Consider the following 24,997-nt stretch of genomic DNA (forward strand, 5'->3'; position numbering starts at 1 on the left):
TTCAATACAAATTCTGGAGAACCATAGGCCTGCCAGTCTGATGGAGTGACAGCATCGGTTGATGGATGTCATCTTCCTGGACTTCTGCAAGGCCTTTGACATGGTCCCTCTCTATATCTTTCTCTCTAAATTGGAGAGGTATGGATTTGAAGGATGGACTGTTCCGTGGATTAAGAACTGGCTGGCTGGTCGCAGCCAAAGGGTTGTGATCAATGGTTTTGTGTCAGGGTGGAGGCCAGTTACAAGCAGTGACCATCAAGGGTCAGCCCTGGGACCGGTGCTCTTCAACATCTTCATCAGTGACACAGACAGTGACATCGAGTGCACCCTCAGCAAGTTTGCAGATGACCCCAAGCTGAGAGGTGCAGTCATTGGAAGGAAGGGAAGCCATCCAGAGGGACCTGGATAGGCTGGAAAAGTGGGCCCACGTAAACCTAATGAGGTTCAACAAGGCCAAGTACAAGGTACTGCACTTGGATTGGGGCAGTACCAGGTATTTATATAGAGAGGGAGAAGATCCCCATGAGAGCAGCCCTGTCTGGAGAAGGACTTGCTGGTCCTGGTGGATGAGAAGCTGGCCATGAGCCAGCAGTGTGCGCTTGCAGCCTGGAAGGCCAACTGTGTGCTGGGCTGCATTAAAAGAGGAATGGCCAGCAGGGAGAGGGAGGTGATCGTCCCCCTCTATTCGGCTCTTGTGAGGCCCCATCTGCAGTGCTGCATCCAGGCCTGGGACTCTCAGCACGAGAAAGATGTGGAGTTCTAGGAATGGGTCCAGATGAATGCCACTAAGATGATCAGAGGGCTGGAGCACCTCTCCTGTGAGGAAAGGCTGAGGGAACTGGGCTTGTTTAGCTTGGAGAAGGGAAGGCTCTGGGGAGACCTCATTGTGGCCTTCCAGTATTTAAAAGTATAAACAGGAGGAGAAATGGCTGTTTACAATGCTGGATTGTGATAGGACAAGGGGGAATGGTTTTAAATTTAGATGGGAGATTTAGGTTAGTCTCTATTTCAGCTCTAGAAAGAGAAGACAGTATACCTGCATCTTTGCCCAAGGATGCTTTGTTTGCAGCTAAGAACTGCCTTAGCCCACAGCCTGGGGTTCAGATATCTGCAAACTGAGAAGGGATAAGAATAAAGAAAAAGGAAGAAAAGCACAGCAGTTTCTCTTCAAAAAACAAGAAAGCCCCTGCATGAGCACAGTATCCAGCCATCATTGTACTGAAGTCTCATCCATTCAAAACGAAAATTACACCAGGGGCTAATACCAATAAATCTCCTTATTGTACTCGCTACTAAAGGACTGCCTATCACAGCTGTGTGATACCCTTAATCTATTTTTTAAACTGATCCAGTGAATAGCAGGAATTAAATCTGAAGGATGTCCAAATCAAGGCGTTAAGAAATATGCTTGTCATGACAAATCTTTTCTGAAAAATTATTTTTTTATTGAGTGAAACAATTGGTTTTACATTAGCACTTCATTATTTTGGATGGCAAGTTATAGCTTTGTCTTTTACTACCAAGTTATCCTTTCTGTGTCTGAAAGATTACCTTGTATTTCATTGTTTTGCTCCTGAAAACGAACAAAGAGACATCCCTACACTGACTTCTACTTAAAAACACAAGTGCAGAAGGCAGCTTTACAGCAGCCAAAGTCTGCCAGTAAAATGCATGTTATGCACTACATTTGGTAAACCTCAAGCTGATCAGTAATTTACAACAGTGGGTTTTAGGAGCCACAGTACACATTAAAGCAGAGTACATTCTTTACTTAGTTTTCAGGAGTTGGATCACAAGTTACACACTGCAGTGTGTTGATCATACAATCACAGAATCACAGGATGGTTGAAAAGGACCACAATAATAATTTAGTTTCATCCTCCCTGCTATGTGCAGGGTCGCCAACCAGCAGACCAGGCTGCCCAGAGCCACATCCAACCTGGCCTTGAATGCCTCCAGGGATGCGGCATCCACAACCTCCTTGGGCAACCTGTTCCAGTGCCTCACCACCCTCAGGGTGAAAAACTTCCTCCAGTGATATTTCACTGGAGTTTGCTAAGCCAGTCTTTTGCAGCCCTCAGAGCTGAAGGCGCTAACTTTGGCCCTAACTGGCAATAGAAAGGACAAACACTAAGGGCTTACTCTCTAATCAGACCTGTCAACATCTCCTTTGAACATAGGAGAGCAGGCCAAAAGCCTTTTGGACATAAAGATTAAGATTAAAAAAAAAAAAAAGAAGAGGCATTTTTGCAATGGATGCAATGGAAAGCTCTAGAAGGTAACTTGGAATGGCAGCAGCAAAGGAGTGAGGTAGGTGTATATTCATAGCAGAGAGGAAAAGGCATCTCACAGTGCTCACCCATCAGCAGCCACTCAGTCCAGCAGTATCAAGCCACATATTTAATTGAGTAAATCTGCACAGTCTGTGTCAAGTTTAAATTAAGTGTTATACTGGAGCCTACCAGCTCCTGCATCCATTGGTACGAACAGGCTGACTAGAATGTGATACAGATGTCTCACACTTTTACTTGACTTGCTAACAAATGACACTAACTGCCTTTAGAACCTGTCTCTGAGGGCTTCTCTCTACCTTGAAGCAAAGAAGAAAGCAGCAGAAAAGGTTCAGGCCACTGCAATGGCTGTATCAAGTATGGAGAGACTTTTATAGGAGAAGAGGTCAAACTGGGTAGCACCTCCAGTTTGGACAAGAGACAGCTAAGGAGAAGCATAAAGGATAAAATCATAACATTCATATCTATAGAGATCAAGTAGTGCGGAGGAAGTGAACAATACAAACACGAGGAAGAACTTCTTTACTCTCATGGTGACAGAGCACTGCAACAGGCTGCACAGAGAAGCTGTGGAGTCTCCTTCTCTGGAGATATTCAAGACCCATCTGGACACCTACCTGTGTGATCTGCTGCAGGGAACCTGCTTTGGCAGAGGGATTGGACTCGATGATCTCTGGAGGTCCCTTCCAGTCCCTACAGTTCTGTGATTCTGACCAAGATTCACACCTTGGAACTGCTTTTCACAGCAAGAAAAGTTGAGGATACATCACTGGTATCTTAGAAACATTTAAGACAAAGTAGACCTTTTCGATAAAGTGTGTAATTAAATTAAGGAACTTACTGCTGTAGGATTTTGTGAATGTCAAAATGAAAATCCAAAGGCAAGAATCAAAACCACAAACACAGGCATAAGCCCCATTTCAAGAGGTCTCCAGGTTGAAAGCTGCCATAAATGAGGAAATACATTGGAAGCTCCCTGTCCGTGTGGGCTGCCCATTTGTTTTTTTGCCTACATCCACCACCAGTCACTGTCAGAGACCTTTCTTGAATCAGCAGCCTGTTCACCTGACCCAGGATCAGCACAGCTTACAAAGCTCAGTACCACTTCTTTTACATCTGCCCACCTTGAGTTTCCTTGGCCACACTACTCCTTATCATTTCAGATGGGCTGAGGATTATCTAGGACATTGTAATTCAATTGGCAACGCAATGTTTCTGTTGTCAAGATATGAGTCACATTTTCATACACAGATCTGATTCCAGAGACACAGTTGCAAAAGCATCTTTTCAAACTGTTCTCCTTAACACCCAATTCAATTTTTCATCTGAGCTAAGCTGTCAGCAAAAACTGCTCTGCAGTGAGTGGCAATCAATACAGTCTTGTCTCTGAATAAGATAAGAGTTTTGACATAGCGGGGCTCTCACACAGAGGTTTCCTTTTGAAAAAGGCTTCTAGATGCTTTTTAAAAGCAACTGTTTTTATTAAAATCATCTGCTTTTGTACAGAAAAGCTCTATCTAAGGAAGTAGGCTGCTTGCCTCAACACCTCAGGAAATGTCAGTAATATTGCCATGGATGCCCCTGGGAGGATGCACTTCTTCAAATTTTTCTTGACATTTTTCACTCCCTATTCTAAAAAGAAATGTCAGCCCGGAGTTGCCAGGAAATATGTTTTCTGATACATGGCATGCTGTCCCAGCAAAGCGTCACTGTTCAGCAACTGGTTGCTTGTCTAGAACAAGGATTATGAATTATTCAACTATGGTATGGAAGAGCTTATCATAGAATCAAACATAGAATCATAGAACAGTTTGGGTTGGAGGGGACCTTTAAGATTATACAGTTCCAATCCCCTGCTATGTGCAGGGACACCTCCCTCTAGAGCAGGTTGCTCAAAGCCCCATCCAGCCTGGCCTTCAATGCTTTCAGGAAGGGGGCATCCACAGCCTTGCTGGGCAACCTGTTCAGTGTCTCACCACTCTCACAGTCAAGAATTTCTTCCTAATATCTAGTCTAAATCTACCCTCTTCCACTTTAAAACAATTTCCTTTTATCCTGTTGCTACCTGCCCTTATAAAAAGTCCCTTCCCAGCTTTCCTGTAGGCCCCCTTCAGGTACTGGAGCCGCAATAGGGTCCCCTCAGAGCCTTCTCTTCTACAGGCTGAAGAGGCCCAGCTCTCAGTCTGTCTTCGTAATGTGATACAATACATTCACAGATTTCATAAAAGTTAAAAACAGTGGGAGCAGAATAAAGGACTTGCATTATGCAGAAGGAAAAAAAAAAAATCAAGCTCAATACAAAGAAAACATTTTCTAACAAAGATGTCTATTAAATGGCTGAAAAGTCTGAAGAGAAGAGGTAGAGGCCTCATCACCTGAGGTATTTAAACCCAGGCCAGACAAAGCATTCATCTCTACAGGGACAGAGGAAACAGATAGAATGACTTCTTCGGATTTTTTCCAACCATCTCTGGTTTTTATGATTTAATACATTTTTTTTTAAATGCAAACCACATTCACATAACACAAGCAGGAGGCAGAAACACAATAAAATGATTTTAGCTGTAGCATTGCCAAACACAATGAAATTTGATTTAAACTGAAATTTATGCTACCAATTCAAACTGTGAGATGACTTCCCTTTGTTTAAGGTCTAGCACTGAAAGCTTTGTTACTGCCACACACGTCTCTGGAAAGGTAATTTAGCATCCCCATATGGGGGATCTATTTTCTGAACCAGTGCTTCTGAAACTGTAAGGCTCCAACTAGGAGAGCTGATGCAGGAGGCAGAATGATGTACAGAAAACCACTGGAACAGAGGTTTTGTGCTGACATATAAACTCCCTGAAGACTCTCCTGCACTGAATGTTTACTGATGTCACTTAAAGGATAACATCTAATCTGCCAGCATGAAAGAAAATGTTGACACTCAGAACAGTCTCTTTCCATCACTTTGTAGGTATTGAAATGGTTTCATGATTTTCAGTTCTTCTTCTTCCCCCATTTTTTTCTGCTTGACAGCACTGCTCCATTTAAATAAATTGCACTGCCTTGCTTTTGTTAAAAAAAAAAAACAAGTGCTGCAACAAAATCTGAGAAAACTTAAGGTGGTTACAATGAGTTTGGTTGAGAGTGGAATACTGTGCACCTTCCCTACAGGAAGACGAAACGATGACCCACACCTGCTTTACCAGAAAGCAAGATCCATAGCTGGAGTGAGCAGCCTCAGAGGTGGCATAGGGCACAGAGTCAGGTCTTGGTGCTCCTCAGGCTTGGGGCAGCCCTTCACATGTTTGGGATGAGCCAGGACAAGGCAGGACGTAGCCATGTGTTTGGCCTGCTTTGATATTAGAACAGTCTTAACAAAAATTTCACCTATTTAATTGCATTCTATATTGGCATATAGAGTTTTGCAGGCAGATGGTCAATATAGCAGGACAAAGCTCACTGTGCAGCTAAAGCAAATGGGATTTAGTCAATCCCACTTACCAGAGCAAAGCTTTAAATAGCTTATGTCATAGAGGAACTGCATCCAAATCTAAGGATCTTTTTTTTTTTTTTAAGCTATGAAGGCCAATAACTTGGCGTGTAGAAAGTGAAAATACTCAACTGTAGTAGCATTGCCAAGTGACTTTTAATTACCAAACAAACTTGAAAAATTAGAAGGATCAGCCTGAAAAGCTTTACTGGCAGCTCTGCTCCCATCTCACTTGAACACCACTGCTTTGCTCCAGGAACAGATCACTTTCTGCTTTGCACAGCTCTGCCCGAAGGTCCAACATTCTGTTCAGCTCCCCTTAATCTCCACAGCTGTCCCTCAGCTCCACAGCTGGCCCCACAGCCCGCTGCCCAATACATCACAGCCCTGAAGGCCCATTGCCTCCCTTGCAGCTCCTCGTGTAACCCACCAGCTGCTCTTCGGGCTCTGGGCTCGGGCCATGCTTGCAGAAGAGCTCCATTCTGCATGAGGTCCTGCTCAGAGGAAGGTCCACCTCAGCATCCTTCCAACACTGTGCTCCACGATGCTACTGCATGATTCAGCCCTCAGGGAACAGCCCCGCGTTGTACTGCAAACTAGCAGCTGATGAGGATACGCTCTGTACTCACAAGATAAGCAGGAATTAAAAAACAAAAAACACATCATTTGGGGTAAAATAATCATGTGGTAATGAATTTATAACACTTTGTACCTTGTTGACTCACACGTTTGGGCAAAGCAGGAACAAAATCCTACCCATACAATTCTCTTGGCATGAATGTAGTATTCTATGACCACAGGAGACAAAAAAAAGAAGTCATAGAAAGAGAGGGAAACACTGGCATGAGGGTGTGCAGGACTTGATTCCAGCCCCATTTATGCAGGCCAGCAGAATTATTCCACTGTAGAGGATGTGAGAGTCATGAGTTTTCAGTTCTCAATCTTAAGGGTGGTGAAGAATAAAAATAATGGCAGAGTACTACTTGAAATTCTTCCAGCCTCAGTCACACAGTAAATATCTTCTCCTGTTTCTTTTACAAAAAATCGAGATTCAGACCCCTTGGCAATTCTCAGTTGCCACATTTTAAGTCACATAGGAATTTTATGAGAACAAAGCTGTAATAACGTGCTCTGGCTAAGCAGCAGAGTAGCTATGCGATCAGTGTTTTTCTGCACTCGTATTTTTGAGTGGATTAGTATTGCAGCAGAGTCTAAAATAACAGTGAGAATTTAACTGCGCGGCAGTCTTAAAAAATAGAGAAGTATAACACAACAAGTGTATTTGTTTGTGCTGTGATATGTAACTGGTACCTTGCAATCCTGCCAAGATGAGGCTCTGTTGTAAAACAGAGTACAAAATATCTGATGCTGGAGCTAAAATGATCATAATGAACTGGGAATTAAAAAAAGGAAGAGACAATGGGTAGCACTGCAGACATGTTGTGCAGAAGGAACACAGATACATCACACATTTGCAAAACCTACATCCTGTATTAGCCAGCCCTTTATTAAAGATATTATATTCAGACAAATTGAACATACCCTAAAACACATAAATCCCTAACACTACAAATACATCTTCTCCCAAAGTTATGAAGTACCATTAAACCACATAGATTTCTATCTTTCTTGCTTTTTTGACATGATGACTGTTGGAGATTGAAAATTTATGAATTCATAGATGAGTCAAACCTTGCAGTATATGGGGATTGGGGAATACAGCTCTTCTAACTCTATATGCTTTACCACAAACACCAAAACAATTACTTAGGAATAGTCATTTCTAGGAACTCTGAAAATGTTTTAGTTCTAATTGTTATCCAGTGATTACAGAGAAGTTTGAAACATTTCCTTTAATCATTCAATACAAAGCTCTGCAACTCCACACACTTGAAAACTATAATTTTGCTATAGGTTTTCTTCTTACATATGTGTCTATATATACATACACACACATATATGCACTATTATAAACTTGAGTGTCAAGAAAAGCGGGACCTTCACATTTCACATTTCTCCTATGATTTCAGTAGGAATGAAACCATAGGTATTATCTGTACCAGCTACAGATTGGACTGATTTGACTTCAGATCCTCTTGATAGACACAACAGCCACTTAAGCTCTCCTTTTCCCCTTCAACATTTTTCACTCTTGCCAAGTCATTTTGTTCTAAGAACGTACTGTTAGGCCACCTAGTCAGTCTTCCTGCAACCAACCCATCTTCCCCTTACACTGCACCTTGAGGTCACTCCATTTCGTGCCTGATCCAAAAGCTGTGCTTGCACTGATCATCTGCTGCTTCTCATTTTTTACTCCGCTGTGCACAGGAAAACCAGGTTGCAGCTGTGGCGTGGACCAGACTTAGTTATAAACACAAATATTAAACATTTCTTATTTTTGTGCTCTTCCAGTAGTTGAAAATTTAACCTCAACCACACAACGTACAAGCAAACCTCGTAGGGCCTGACTGTATTTATGGAGTAGTAAATCGCCACTAATTCCTCTGAATTCAACGTAGTCAAGTTGCACTAATTGCCACAGCTGGGGTGCCATCAACTCACAATGGTGACAGAGGGAGTTCAGAGTATTAAATATTTTGAAGGACCATGCACAAAACAGAATCCTTCCCAGAGTAATAGTAACTTATCACAGTGCTTATCCTGTGGAATTGGAAAACAAACAAACAAAAAAACACTCAAAAAAGCAGAAGAAACCCCCCACGTATTAATCATTTCAGAATTTTTCTGAAACGTGTGTTAGGTAGTGAAAGTCCACATCTTCATGATCAGACAAAAAGATCTACTATTACAGCTAAAGTCACATAGGGGAAATTTTCCAGTGCAGCAACCTAAATGTAGGCGTGCTTTTGTTACAAGAACAAAAAAGTTGGAAAGGTGGTGTGGTGGTGGAAACGCTTGGAGTGAGGGTAAATGTAATGGAACACAGCCAGAGAAGTTTGCAGATCTCTGAACTCTCAAAGGAAGCTAAGAGTTACACACACTTATTTAGTGCACCTAGATGAGAACAAGTGTGGCTAATAGAAGTAATCCATTGCAGGAGATGAAGCTGCAACTACTGGACAAGCAAAGTGGGCTTCTGCATGGGGAAAGTGTTGTTAGCATGAGGAAAAAGTTCCTCATGCCATAAAATACCAAAAACATCTGTGACCACTGGGCACCCCACAAATATTTTTGCTGTAACAAGAACTGGAAAGAGCAAACATTAACTTGTCTTCTTCTTATTAACTAAGTGATTTCATTAGCTACCAGAAATAACAGATATCCCAGAGCATGAGATTCTCTGCATTAAGAGATGCTACACATTGAACTGGAAGGTGCCTGTTATACTAACTTCTCCTAAGGCAGATCCTGCACCCTCATATTGCACGATCTAGCCAACAAAAAGCAAGGGGCTACTTATTTGAATAACAGCAGCAGACACCAAGTTTGGCAATTTTCCATTACCCCTTTCTACATCCCAGCCCTTTAAAATGAACATGGAAATTTTATGTCATTACTTAGCTAAAAGGAAAAGAAAATAAAGAGAAAACAATAAAGAGGTTGTAAAAAGGACTGTATAACATGGGTCTCTGCTTTCACTCAGTGGGATGGTCAAAAATAAAAATAAATAAGAATATAAAGACAGGCTAAATCAACTATGCTACACATGTGGCAATGTACCTTATTTCACTGCATTTGTTGTCAAGAAGACATGCAGTCTAGAAATTCATGGCAAACACACTGGCAAAAGCCATAAACCATGAGAATAACAAGGCTCGAGGGAACAAGGCTTACAAAGACAACCCCAAGGGTGACTTTCTTAGATACCAGTAAGTAAATCCCTAAAGGCAAGGAACTGAAGTACAGCAACCCTAGCAACCAAACTAGCACCCGAATTGAGGTCTGGAAGAGCAAAGATGTGCAGTTCCACACTGTCCAGTTGTGGGACACAGTTGCAACAGAGTCAAAACTCGTAGGCCTGTAAAATTCCACCACGGGTGTCGAGTTCAGAGTCTGGGGACTCTCTCTTTGTACTTCCATAATTGTTATAACCAGGCAATTCGAAGAGGTGTGAGAAGGGCTAACCAGAGACGCCAACCTTTTGGGAGTCAGCAGCAGTTCCGTTGGGTTGTCTGGTAGGCACTTCTTTCCCTTTCCCCCACAAGCTAAATTCAGAAGGATGTTATTGTCATCAGGAAGACTACTAACCTCATCGTCTGGCAGGCATGTTTCAAACCTGCAAAATGGGCAAACTATGACTCCTTGAGGAGAATCGCCGAAGTCTATGATCTTGCAGAGGCATTTGGCACAAACTCGGTGACAACACTCCAGCACTTTTGGTTTTCTCTGTCGCAGGTTGTAGCGATTGTAACAGATCTTGCACTCGAGCTCATCTGAGCTCTGGGGCTCTGCTGACTCCTCTTGTAGAGGGCTGCTCATTTTGTCTGATGGTTTGCAGATTTGTGAAAAGAAGAGTTAAGGGAAAGAGACGTTGTCACGCAGGCTTATTTTAGAAATTTTTCCTGATGATCTTATCAGCCATCTCAAACAGGAAAAGAGGAGATGAAATTGTCACAAAGCATCAGTAGAAGTCATCCATTTTGAGCTTCCGCTAGGGACTCTGTGCTGCATCTCCTCCAAGCCAGGTGTCCATCTGAAAAAGATAATGTGGAATTTCAGTGGAAAACAAAGAAGGGGAAAAGCTGTTACAGCTGAAACAAGGAAGTTCTACTTTTTACAGCCTTAGCTTCCTTTGCCAAATATACCTCCATGGTAGTTTCATTTTTCACGTGGCATATGAGACCTATACAACAGTTATGCTGATAAAACTACTTTGTGAGTCACTGCAATTCCCCCCAGCCTATGAAATTCTCAGTAGAAGATGCAAGCCTAAGTAGTGACTGATTGATTAGATACAAGTCAACCTGTGAATCCTTGTTTAAAGCTTTGTTTCCTAAAGCAGTGAGACCTAACCTGTGGTCTTTCTGTCTTTCTTGGTAACTTTTGAACCTGCTTTCCAATTTCAAACAAATTGACAGAGGTGCAGAGCAGTAGTGAAGATAATTAAGTTTCTAAAAAAGTGTGAAGACTGGCAGTTAGGATAGAGGAGGGGGAGAGAGATTTGTAATAACTATCACTCTTGCTGCAGGGCAATGGTCAATCAGCAGGCAGTCAGATCTGCTCTGAACAAGACACATGCTGCCTGACATTCAACAGAGAGAGCATCACAGGAGGAAGGTGGTGGTACTCTAAAGCAACGAAGAGGAGGGAGGAGGGAACACTGAAGAGGAGTGGTGTTACTGAAAAATGGCAAGTGGGGACATGCAACAAATTTGGAAAATATCAGGATTTCTTAATTTTGCCTGTAGAATAACTCATTTTTCTGTTTCTTCGTATAGCTGCTGAACACACTGCTGATCAGAGCTTGTGGAAACGCAGGTTCTTCAGCTTCAACCTTATGTGGGTGACATAGAAGGAGATCAGGTTAATTAAGTAGGATCTGCCTCTCCTGAACCCATGCTGGCTTGCCTGATCACTTGGTTATCCTGTACGTGCTGTGTGATGTGCTTGTTGTGATGGCCTGCTCTGTGACTTTCCCTGGCACTGATGTCAAACTAACTTGACCTGCCATTCCACAAGTCCCCTTTCCTGTGCTTCCTGTAGATGAGTTTCACATTTACCATCCTCCAAGTCAACAGAGACCTCCTCAGATAGCCAGAACAGCTGGTAAATCATTGAAAGTAACTTGGAGAATGGAGAGAAAGTGTGTCAGTGCCTCACAACTAAGACTGCCAAATATCATCCCATGATTTAAAACTAGATTTCTGATCAACCAAAAAACTTCCTGAAAATCTGCCTGCTTCCCATAGAAAACTGTAAATGTCCTCTGAAAACCCCCAACTAGAAAACTCTTTACATTTCAAAGTCTATTTTTCTAATGAATATTTCTAGTTTTCACAAAAAGCAACCCACTTCTCAACCAATTACATTCATACATGTATCACTTCAGCCTGAATCAGTTCTCAAACTGAAAGTCTTTTCCTGATTCTAACATTTTTAGGTAGCCAAATTCAGCATTAATAAAAGAAGTAACGATTCCATTGCAAGTCCCATATAGTAAACTGGGAACATTAACTTCATTTCCAGAACACACCCACCATGCTCAATCCTCTTTTTGCAGTTTCATTCATGAAGTATTCTACAAACTATTTTCATGCTTCTTTTACTGTATGCACCATGCAAGATAGAGCTACTTTCAGCATATTCTTCTCACAGCCTCTTCAAAATATATTAATATATATTCAAACATCTTTGGTATCTTTTTTCTTTGGCTAAGTTCAGATGTTGCATTTCTCCTTATGTGTTCTGGTGTGATTAGTGCTCACTTCTGCTTTACAGTTAGACATTCTTTCCTTTGAAAACAAAAATGTAATTTCTATTAATACCATTCAGACTCCCCTCCCTTTTTAACCTTCTCAGAAGAAATATCCGAAAACATAAGAGCTCTGTCTTTTTCTACTTTCCTCATTTCTTAGGGAATTTTCCCTTTTTCTTTCCCAATACCCACTTTCCTGCTAGCTCTTTCTATGCTGAAAACTGACACCTTTTTGAGCTTAATATACACCACGTATCCTAAGAAGCTCTCAGATCACAAACCTAGCAAAATATTGGAAAATTGAAAATTTTAAATAAAATTTGACTTCAATGAGGAATTCCAATTAGGTATATTAGGACAAATAATAATAATAAAAAAATCATAGTTAATACACCAATTGCTGAGGGAGGTGAGAATGAAGTCTCCAGCCTTGCAGATATGGAAGCGTGACTGGATACAACCCCATACAGGCTGCTCTCTCTTGGAACTTGATCCTTCTTTGAGTGAGGGGATTAAGCCTCTGAGATGGCTTCCAACCTGAATTATTCCATGATTTTGTGTTTTGGTATCCATAACTCACTTCATGTAGTCTGTATGAGAAGCTCTGTTTATCAAACACTCCACAGGTGAAGCGTGCTTCTAAGGGTCCAGAAACAATTAGATGTAGACTGAGATCTCAATGTCAGAGCTCAGTATGCTGGCAGGGCAAATAGATGGGAAATTTTTGCTTTTTTTCTCCAATGAAAAATGATCCTCATCCAGATTATGAAGCCAACATTTATTACTTATCTCTAACACTTTTTCAGTGAATGGAATTTTGGGTTATATGTGGAATACTGGTACATGAATACAGGAGGTCAGTAATTAACTTATTTCAGATATCATCACCCAGGGACCTACCCAGCACGATATTTTCAAAGGCTTTCAAAGAGTTTCTTCTAAATGCAACCCAAGTGTATTTATGGAATAGGAGAAGGAAAAAAAAGCACAGAAAGAGAAATTAATGAGGAGAAACTTACTTTCCAAGAAAAAGAAGTTCTTGCAAAGATTCACTTGTAGGGAGCACAGGAAATGCCTATTCTCCTCCACACAGGAAACAACTGGTGGAAGGGAGAGAAACAAAATCAGTAGAGCAGCAATACAGCTGAGAGACCTTACAGTCAATTCTGTTAAAAGAGAGAAACTAGTCCAACTCCTCTGGTTTGGATGGAAATATTCACACGCTGAGATTTCTATTTAGAGAAATATATTGTGTAAATCCCAGTTATTAAAATAACTTCTGTTAGGTAATGCAGAGTTATCTTAACAGATCTGTTGTTGATTTGAAGCCTCTTCCAATGTTATATACTAAAATGCTCTGAAGCATTATCTCTTCTAGCATCCACATATTCACAAATGTTAGCAATTCACTCGGGAACAAAAATACAGCAAAGTAGATAGAGAAAAAAATCGTGCTTTGAAAGTAGGGTTTTAAAAACATATCAAAATACTTTCCTTCCAACTTCTCATAGAAGTTCTCTGATCACTTCTAGCTTTCCCAAACTGCAGCCACTTCTTGAGCATAGACCAGAAAACAACCATCTCCCATGGACCACTGCACTGCATTCACATTCCAACAGCTTTGCTGCATTCTGACTCAGCAGGAAATGACCATTGCACTAGATTTGTCCAGCCTGTGCTGAGCACAATGCAAAACAAAACAAACCCCAGCCCAAAAAAACATCAAATTGCTTTAGTATACTAATCTCCCATTTCAATAGAGTACATTCAAAGCACCATCAGCTATCACACATTCAGCCTGCTTCATGCCACAGTTCTGCTAGAATTGGATGGCTTTTAACAATGAGCATTTTCCTGTCAACTCTCGTCGATGTGTAACTTTGTAAAGAGTTACAGAATGTGGCATATTGAGCCATACTTGGGTTATGGTCATCTGTATAAAATGCCTTTTCATAAAAACACAGTTTTTGATGGGATAAGCAATGAGCTAATCTGTGAATGCTGTGAATAGAATAGAAACACTGCAAAATCCACAACAGCTGGTTCTGCATTACTGGCAGCTTCACAAGTAATTAATACAAAATATATATGTATTTTTTATGAGAAGGTATTGTCATAACATTCGCAGTCCTTGCCCAAGCTCTCTCAATCCACTACCATATTATAATAACACAAAAATACAGAATTCATGGCAACAGAGCTTTTCACATTCAAAGTAGAGTCCATGGATCTCTGACATATGTGTGTCATCTTAAATAATACTGATGAAAATAAAATCAACAGTTAAATTTTGTTTTCTTCCGCCTCCCCTCTGATAAGTAAGAGAGATTTTCAGCTAACACAGAGTTCCCTTTACTCAGCACAGTGCTATTTGCTCCTAGGGCACTTCTTACATCCTTTACATGTGCATGCTCAATATCACCAGACTCAATTTCCTCTTAACAATGTTAAGTCACAATACGTTTTTGTTATTCTAATAACTTGCATTATGTGTCAGATAGTAGTGGAAAATGGTGTGAATAAACAGTGAACGCCTTCCTGAAACCACATTATCCTGAATGACTTTCAGTCTAGCTAGAGGCTACTATGGTAATGATATGAATCTTAAAACTGACTATGATGTAGGAAAAAAAATGTTTCATTAGTTAGGCTTGTAGACACAAGTAAGACCTCTTCTGATATTTCTTGAGAATGATTTTTTTTTCTCATATATAATTCACAAGCAATTTATAAAGCAATACATCGAATGACTTCTTAATGTGACATACAGCTGCGGGTTGCTTTGTGGTTGTTTCAAGAATAAAACTAATAAAGGACAAAGGATCTGCTCTTTTAATAGCTGTCTTAATTAAACAGGCTGCTAATTACACTATTATCAATAAGCAGAAAGAACTGTATCTAAAATGGTGACAAGTCTAATTCTGGAAACACTTGTTGAAAAGAACAACTTCCTTTTAATTGGCTCACAACCTACTTGCTTAGGCTGCTCCAGAATTTCTTCTTGTACTATTTTCTTACTGCCAGTGGTTTTTCCTTTATGACTCTGAAACCAAGAAACCAACTGCTCCAGTAAGAATATATTTCACGACAGAACTCCTGACCTTAAAATCATTAATTTACAGAAGTGTTGGACATTCTCTTATTTGTTAGTAGGAGGCATTTGGAGCAGCTTTCTCAAACAAGGTGAAATACTGTTTCTTTGCCTTAGCTTTTGTGTTCCTTAGGAGCTCCTCTGAGAATTGAAAAGACTGTAGGACACTGATTCTAAAATACAACTGGAAAAAGCACAAAATGAACAAATAAGAAGCTTACCAGTACTTTTTATTTATGATTGACAGACATGTCTCTAATTTATCTTTAAATTAGGCACTATTAAAAGCTAGTATAATTTTGTATTAAGTTTCAGACTTTCTGGAAGTTTAGCTCCCTGTTTTGCTTGCTAAGATACAGCTGAATGTAAGATACATGCAAAGAACATCTTTTCTTCTTTTTTAAATAAAAAATAACTGTTGTCCTGGAGGATGCTAAGTGACACACACAAAATGACAGATCCTCAAAATAGGATAGAACTGTTTTTCTTTGGACATATTTTCTATGGTGTGTAATTTGAGAGGGACCAGGTGAGAAAAAACTTCAGAAAATTGATCTTGATTACAACATTCTGTGAGAATGTGTTCCCTCTGCACAAAGGGAAAGCATTTTAACACATTACAAAAGTTCAAATTAATCTTCAAAATAAGTTTTAAATAGAAAGTGTCAAATTAGCTTTGTCCTGATGGAGCTGAAAGAAATTGCAGAGCAGAATAAAGCTGTACTTCTTTCTTTTTTTGTTGCTATTGAGAACAACCTGTTCAATGCTGAGGTGTGTAGAACTGGGTTCATTCTGTTTCAGATGTTTCTGAGAATCTGACTATAAATAAGCATTTTACTATACTGTGTATTTTTCCCAGATAGGTTATTACAAAGAGAAAATAAAAATGGCGTGGGATTGATGATACAGGACAATACAGACAGTGAAGTTTACAGATCAGTTGCATCTAATTGGTAATATATTCTTCTGCTTCAGTTACTGCTCAGAAATTGAGCATTATGCTGTGATGAAAGGAAAACAGTAAGAAACAGTTAAAACAACTGCAATCACATCAAGTCACAGAACGTTGGAGAAACACATGTCAAAATAACCCATACCCAGTGGAGGTTTCCACTTCACAACAAATTCTCCAGGCTTGGTCTTCCACCAGCACAGCCTTTTTGAAAAGCTGGCAATCAAAATCAAATCTGGCTGACGCTGCAGAGTCCCACTGTGTTGAAAAGAAAAGGGAGAAGTCTTGGGAAACAACATTTTAACTTGCATATACTAAAGCGTCATTTTGGTATTTAATTTAATATAGCAAAAGTTGGCATGTATTCCCTTTTCACTTGATGTTATTATAGATAGAATCATAGAATGGCTTCAGTTGGAATGGACCTCAAGAATCATCACGTTCCAACTCCCCTGCCACAGGCAATGTTACCAATCTCCAGATCTGGAACTAAACCAGGGCCCCATCCAACCTGGTCTTGAACATCTCCAGAGACAGAGCATCTACAGCCTCTCTGGGCAGCCTGTTCCAGCATCTCACCACTCTCTCTGTGAAGAACTTCCCCCTAACATTCAATCTAAACCTTTCCTCCTTGAGCTTGAAACCATTCCTCCTTGTCCTATCGCTGTCTACCCTTGTAAAAAGTTGATTACCCTCCTTTTTATAATCCTCTTCTAAATACTGAAGGGCTGCCATGAGGTCACCCTGCAGCCTTCTTTTCTCCATGCTGAACAAGCCCAGCTCCCTCAGCCTGTCTTTGTAGGGGAGGTGCTCCAGCTCCAGGTGCTCTGATCATCTTTGTGGCTCTGCTCTGGACCCTCTCCACAATATGACTTGAATCACAGTGATACAACTAAGAAAAAAACTGTTTGAAAATCTTATTAAGATATTTTTAAGACTAAGTACACAAAAGAAATCCAGATGTTATGAAAAATAGCATATTAGGAGATCTGATGGATGCATGGTAAAGCTAAGTTGTATGTCTTCATCTGCGTTTACGTGAATGGAATGAACCCAACTGAATGATGTGTCTATTAAGTGAATTTGACTATAATATGTAAAGCCCTCTTACAAAGTACTTGCAGGAAAAGGGCCATTTGGTCTGTACAAGGAAAACAATATTACAAGTGTAATCTGCGCTGTTTTTCCAAACACTTTATATTATTAACCTGCACCAGCCTTGTTTTCAGCTAGTTTTAAGAAATATTTCTCTTTAGTAATGAAAATTCCCTCAAACAATAAAGAGGAAAAATGCTGTTACATTTTTATACTACCAGCAAGCGAATTATAATCTATGATCCCCATGGTCCTAAGAAACTGCAGAAGAAAATTTACTGTTAACAGGTTTTGGTAATTTTTTCATGGTGTTATTGTTTATATTGCTGTTGGTTTTACATGAGAAAAACAAATCCATGTATTAAAAAAGTTGAATTAATTTGTATCCAGTGATAGGCACAGCTTTCACTTTTTTGCTAATAAGAAATACAAAATTCCTCTTAAAGAAAGGCAGCTTTAAGAACTAGTCTGAAAACATCTTTCTAACTACTGTGGATGATCTGAGACCAACAGAGATCTAAGTGCTACATAACCAGTCTCAGGGTCACTGTGGAGTATTCTGCTGCCAAGATTTGCTTAGCTCAGATTCATACCATAAAAGATTTAAACTTCAGGGAGATTTATGTGCATTGCTCTGCTTTTAACATGTTATTTAGCAGTGAAATATTATTATTTTTTTTAAACCTGTGCTAAACCATCAGTGGAAGAGTTTTAGAGTGACAGGATAGAATATTTCAAGCAAAGAGCAGAGTCCTCATGGGCTGAAACTCCATATGCTGTAATAAAACACAGACTAAACTCTGCAAGGAACAAATTGGCATAACTGCTTTCTCAAGAAAAATCCTCCCATTCGTAGTCTCGATGTCTCCTCGAGGATTAGCTATGCAGAAGTAGCCTCCACCAGAACTAAGACTTTGGATCAAGTATTTTCAAATGGAAAAAATTAAAAATGGCCCTACTTACTACCTATACATCATCCCACCCTACACTGATCTGAAAGTACGAAGGAATTTGCTGAGGATAAACTGAAACATAGAATCACAGAATCATAGAATCACAAGGTTGGAAAGGACCTACAAGATCACCTTGTCCAACCATCCTCCCATCAAATACGTGATACCCTCTGCATATTTCTGAAGGCACCATGGTCACCAGCAGTTGACCTGGCTAGCTCAGTGGCAGATATGACGTTACCTTTGCTTTGAGCAGAGTTACAACACTTGGATATCATTTGTAACTATATAAGTTGAAATTTGCAACTGTCATTTCATCAAAATGTTTCAACAGTGTCCATTAAGCATTGTTAAAATACAAAATCCACGAATGAAAAATATTGCTTCAGAAATTTTGGAAGTAATCAAGACATATTCAGAAAGATACCTTGTCTACTAAACCAAATAGGAAGGAAATAAAAGGAAATTCTAAAGGTTTAAAAAGTGAAAATGAGAAAGCCCACAGTCACTGCATTTGGCTCTTAACCTGGTTTAGGATAAATTAATGACTAAGATCAGATCTTGGTATTTTCTTAACTGGACCTGATGAATGGGATTTTTAGTTTAACATAAAACTAGAAAATAGAAGACAAACTCCGGATTTCACTTAACATAATAAAAACCCCATCATCCCATCTGCATCACCAAAGCAACTTTTTAGTCAGGGTTCCCAAGGATATTGGTTTATTTAGTACTACAGCACAAATGAGCAGCTTGGCTGAGGTTTATGGAATAAAGCAGGATATGAAAAACATTTCTTTTCTTAGTAGATGGCAAGAAATTTTGGTAGAACAGAAACATTACCAAGAGCATCTTAAAGCACCAGTTGTCTTAAATTACAATCTTTTGCTAAAACAATTGTAATAATGAAGCTCTTCTGCTCTTCTTTTACATAACCAAGTGAACAAGAGGCTTATGGATGCTCCACTACATAAGTCAATTTTCCAAGAAAGGATAACAGAGAGATGAATTAGTAAGTGATCTTATTTACTAGACACTACAGGATAACACTTGCAAAGAACTGAACATTTAGTTTAAAAAAAAAAAAGAACAACAACAAAGTGTAGTGTCTATTTAGAAGGTAAGAAGCGTTTTTTTTTTAATTATTATTTATGCTATTATTTTTTTTCTATGGAAAGCTTCATAATCAAAGCACCAACATAGCATACTGCTGTTGGTTTTACTTCTAGACCGTGGTTCACTAAGGTTACAAGCACTGCACTAATAATCAGTGCAAGAAGCAGTACAGCACCCACTGTGACCCTATGACTTTCTCAAATCTCTGCAAACACAGACCACAATGTGCAGTAAGTTAAAATACCTTTTTCTTTCAGCTAGGCTTCTTGACAGAACACAGTGAAATTGAGTGAAATCCACTTCTGATCTCTTCCCCAGAGTCAAATGATTATTCCATAAGAACTTTTCAGCTCCTATTTGTTCTTTGTTTCTGGAGGGCAGAAACAAAGTGTACACTCAGAAAGCATACTTTGAAAGATGCTTCTCGAGGTGGATGTATTTTGCAACAGCATATACACCAACACTTCAAAATGCAGCACAGAGTTGACATAACAGAGTCAGATCTGGTACTAGAAGCAACCTAGGTATAACAACATGGTTCTGCACAAGCCAACTTGGTGTGTAGGACAGTCAGACTAACTTAGGTGCCATTACCCAGGTCACTGGCAGATGTTAATATGCTAACATCCATCTACAGCCAGTGTATCTTACTTATCTACAATCACTGCACTACATTAAGGGACTGAAGACTGTTTTGGAAAGTAAGTGGTAACTTCCTAAAAAAAAGTGTTTTACCTTCCATTCTCCAAACGTCCAAACTTGGACATGCCTCAGTCTGAACTGGGCAACTCACAGGATCCATAACCACAGAAAACAGAAACTTTCATCTGCACTTTCTCAAAACTTTATACAAATGCTGCTATTCACATCGTGTCTGGGTGTGTTCCTTTATTCAAATGCCTTCTAAAGCTTTGTCACGATAATTAATGTCTTGAAAATTTGAAGTGACAAGGCTTGCAGTTGAAGGTTTGAGAAATTTTAACTATCATAGTTTTTTTCCCCAAACAGGCACCTATTTCTGCAGGCCTTCTCAGAATGCTGTTATACAGACGGATGAAAACATAAAGGTGGACTGGGGGAAAAGCAGTTGCTCAGAGAGGGAACGTTATGCTAAGTGGATTCACCAGAGCAAAAGTCTGCTGTAAAAAGTCAGTCACACATCACACAGCAATGAGCACAGCTCTATAGATCAGATCAAGACAAATAACCAATCCATTGTAGTTAGAGCTTCACAGGAGTAACTTTCCTTTGACAAGGTTATCTCTAGAGGAGCTTTCCATTGGAAGGGTGGTCTGGGCTCTGAGCAGCCTGATCCAGCTGTAGATGTACCTGTTTATTGCAGGGGAGCTGGAATTAAAAGAGCTTTATGGGTCCCTTCCAATTCAAATCATTGTGATTCTATGAATTCAAACAGAAGTTTCTAGATCATATGTTAGTTGAGAATGCAAACACAGTTACATCTCTAAACAACAAAAATCTTCCACATACACATCTTAAGAGATTGATTGCTGAGGAGAGATCTGGTCTCTTGCTCTAAATGAGGCTCATGTATTCTGAGAGTTCTCTGCATGCAAATATATCTTTTTTAAATTGTTGCATTATTAAATCTTGTAATCAACTGTGCTTTGTAATATCTAAATCCCAGCAGGGAACATCATCAGTAAAGAATTGTGATGTCATCTAGTAATTCATAAAAACCACGGGCCACTGTTCTCTAGATAAACCTCATTTAATACAGTGGGATGTGCAAAAAAAAAAAAAAGGAGCAGACAAGATCTCAGTGCCGGTGTTTATGAATACACAAATTGTGGCAGCCCACTGGCAGGATATCAAGTCTGAAGGACTTACTGATCAAACATTATGTAAGTATTTGATACGCTCACAGCAGACATGGTATCATGTCCAAATGAAACATTACAGTCTCAGGTGTATTTTGTATTCTAACTAGAGGCTACTACAGTAACAGAAACAATGGAGCATTACACTGTTGGATCTTGAGAGATCCTACTCACCAGCAATAGCAGTCCTTAGCCATTTCCCTTGCTAAGTTTTAACTCATAAAAGAAAACTAAGTACTATGCGTTATAGTTGACTTCAAAGATCGGAAGACATCTTGCAAGGACACCTTAGTAACAATGTCATTAAGCACCACACGTGAAGGAACTAAAAAGGAGCTTCAAAGTAGATGTCCACTATCCTAGCACTCAGCAATAAATCTTATTTTTGCTTATGCCATTACAAAATCACAGGACTCATTCCCACTGAATTACTGACATTGCGCTAGTGTAACACTGCACAAAACACAGCTTGCAAGATCAGTATCTCAGATTCTTGGACTCTTTAGAGAAGGGAATCTTAAATCAGAGAAAGGAGATAGTAGTGGCATGATGAATCTGAAATTTTTATGTATAGAGTGGACAAAGGGAGGTAATGTAATTGAAACTGTACCATAAGCAGCTTCTAAATTGACACAGTGAGGAGGAGGAAGCCCATGCATAGAAAGGAGACTTGAATGTAATAAAGTTTGAGTTGATGCACAAGGTGAATTTGTGGGGAGTTTCAAAGATGCAGAATGGCAGGGGTTAGTAGGAAGATGGCCAAACAAGATAGAAAGACTGATTTAGGTATGTGGAAGCAGTAAATGCGTCAAGCCAGCTAGTAAAGAGAAGGTTATAGGTTCTGTGCCACCAGTTAAAGAAATGTAAGAAAGAAGATATGAAGTTATAGACAGCAGAGGTGGGAGATGATGAAAATTTTGTGTTAAACAAACATGCAAAAGTAGATGTGTTATACAGAAATAAGTAATAGAAAAATTTGGTACTAACCTAAACATGAAAACAAATGGAGAAATGATATGGTTTCCGTTGCCTGCCATGCTGATGAGAATGAATGTCATTAAATCAACAAAATGAAAGAGCAGGAGAGGACATAGGAATAAAACTTAGAACTCATTTTGATACAGGAAATATTTCTTAAAAAAAAAAAAAAAGAAAAAAAAAGCTAGTGACTTATTACAAAAGCAACCAAAGTAAAATTTAGGAGAAAGCTGTTTATACTTTGTTGTGTAACCAAATTCTCTCACTACCAAGATCAGTCACATAATGGTAGCTATAAAAAATAAAAAAGAACAGACCAAGAGGGACTAGAGGAGGAAGGGGAGTAGTGATGCAGGGGAGAGACACATTTACAGCATTTACTCCCTGAGTTGTCAGACCAACATGACAAACAGCTTGCTTCTCTTCACAGGAAATTCTATTAAGGATAAAGACAGGGCAAGGAGTGGATGATGGGTTTCACAGCAGGTCTTTTAGTGCTGGTCGTGAAACTGTATTTTCTCAGACAATATGCAAACTAACAAGCGCAACACCTGGTCTGCAATCGTGCTGACAGAAACACGCATGATTCAGAGTAACCTTTATGCCTTCATATACAACAGCATTACTGCAGGGATCAACAGGAGCCCCGGCCTCATAATCAGCTCCACAAAACAAAATGATGAGATAAAGTCTGCAAAATGGGGTTAGTTCAGTTTGGGCACTAAATACATATTTGTTGAAGATGCTACATCATCTTTGTTGTCTGTGACGGGCAATGACACAGAAGTCTGATGACTTTTCAGACCCAGCTCCCTAACCTTCAGAGGTTTACAGATTTCTGATTAAAAAGACCCACTGAAGAGAATTTTTTCAAGTCTAAGATTATTATCATAGAATTATAGAATATCCCAAGTTGGACTTGATCCATAAGTATCACCTAGTCCAACTCCTGGCTTCACATAGAACCACCCAACAATCAGACCATATGACTGAGAGCACTGCCTTGAACTTTGGCAAGTTCTGTGCAGTGACCGCTTCCCTGGGAAACCTGTGCATTTAACAGGTGGTTAAAACAAACCTTTGTGGGAATATGAAACTGCACACGTTACGCTCTGAAAATGCTTCAGGATTTTTCTGACATCTGGCTGACACAAATCCATATTTAAAAAAGAAAACCAAAAACTTTTAAGAGCTACCAGTGGACGTGGGTAGTTGGAACAGAAATTTAAGAAAGAGCCATAAAGCTACACTAATATTACCTCCCGTGCAGTGAAGCTCATGGAACATACTCCACTAATTCCTGCAGTTAAATCATGAAATAACAGAACAAGTTATGCTGGAAGAAAGCTCTGGAGGTCATCTCTCCCTGGAAAATCTAGAAAACACTATTGCAACACTGTGAAGAGATGTTTTAGCAGAGCTCCATGGGAGATGGTAAACAACAGGAAAATGCCCATCTCCCTCACTCCAAGCCACTTACCCACAAGCACCAAGATGTTCATAACTATAGACAGTCTGCCCAACTTTCAGCAATGGAGACGCAATCCTTACAATTACATGTTGAAGCAGGCATGCCGGCTATCCAGGCCTCATTCTTACTCCCTGCAACCACTTGCAGATCCTGGATGTGCCTTTTATTGCCTCTGTGCACCAACAATGAACATACACTCTTGTCCTGATCACATCTCTGCATTCATCAGGATTTACCCACTGACCTCTCTTTTGATGTGGGTGTCTGGAAAAACCACACCCACTGGGATGTGCTCTGCATCTTGATGACCTGCTAATGTGGGAATCATCAACAGCTATTCTTACAGCTTCTGCTGTTTGTCCAGTACTTCCACACTCCATTCATAACAACCAAGGTTTCCACTGCAGTTCTTTACAGGAATCAGTTCTGAAGCTGTACTTGCCCACTTTAATTTTGAAAGTCTCTGGTGATAAGGTCCACAACCTCATCCACATTCCCACTGGATGCATTTCAAAGCCTGACTCACAGAGAAGAAGTCATGCCCTCCTTGGCTCTTTCAGTGATCTTGGGGCAGACACAAGGCAACCACTCACACCCACACAGCTGGTCTTCCTCACACAAAGCAAACAAGATGATGAGCAAAGTCTTAACAGCCACGCAAGCTTCAAGACAATACGGTGAACAGAGCATATGAAAAGAAGTTAGACAGGCATTGAGATCCCACGGCTGGTACGGATCACAGCGCTGCTTTGCAGAAATAAAGCTGTTTTATTACCCGTACTTCATCTTCCAAATCCCTAAGAGTGTATCTGCTTGAAACCATTGGCTACTGCTATTAGATTTGTCAAATACACGCTGAGTCTATTCAGCAGATGACATTTTATCCCATGCCTCTATGGAGTTGCCAGCTGGGTCACTGCTTGGGGTCTCATCATCCCTGAGCAGAGATGTCTCCTTTCTACCTCTAAGATGAGGCTGGGCATTAAGGGAGCATCCTCACTTTTAGCAAAGGCACCTAAATGAAATATTTGTATGCCTGTCTTCATCTGTTGGCTTTATTTGTTACGTATTCACAGCGCTATGAGAGAATATTAAAAGAAGCATACAAACAGGAGCCTGACCATTATTACTTTTGTTTGAATCACGTATGAACTGCACTATCAGTTGAAGATAAGTGTATTTCTTACATGAATGTTCACATTTTCAGATAATTTTCTTTGTAATATGTGATGCCTGTGATGATTCTGATATTGCAAAAGCAGGTCTAACATACAGTGCATTTCCCAGGAAGGGTTATGGAGGGAACACGTTACCTCACAAACTACACTTCCATGTTTCTGAATACAATATTGTATATT

General features: G+C 39.9%; 1 protein-coding gene across 7 annotated transcripts in view; it reads right to left on the bottom strand.

Annotated features, from left to right (window-relative positions):
* Positions 1-7,121: 7,121 nt before the first annotated feature.
* RNF182 (ring finger protein 182) overlaps positions 7,122-24,997 on the bottom strand; it is a 29,070-nt gene continuing 11,194 nt past the window's right edge. For 4 of the 7 annotated variants that reach the window (XM_090136887.1, XM_090136886.1, XM_090136885.1 and 1 more), the window contains 3 exons: positions 16,334-16,446; positions 13,165-13,245; positions 7,122-10,423 (listed from right to left, as the gene is read on the bottom strand). In XM_090136887.1, the coding sequence (XP_089993013.1) occupies positions 9,472-10,209 (738 nt within the window). In that variant the 5' untranslated portion in view covers positions 10,210-10,423; positions 13,165-13,245; positions 16,334-16,446 and the 3' untranslated portion in view covers positions 7,122-9,471. Of the gene's footprint in view, positions 10,424-13,164; positions 13,246-16,333; positions 16,447-19,596; positions 19,720-24,997 lie in introns of those variants that run through there. The other 3 variants (XM_090136888.1, XM_090136889.1, XM_090136890.1) reach the window with 3 other exon arrangements.

The sequence above is a fragment of the Phasianus colchicus genome, chromosome 3, assembly GCF_987193195.1.
Source record: "Phasianus colchicus chromosome 3, bPhaCol1.hap1.1, whole genome shotgun sequence".
Classification (NCBI taxonomy): domain Eukaryota; kingdom Metazoa; phylum Chordata; class Aves; order Galliformes; family Phasianidae; genus Phasianus; species Phasianus colchicus.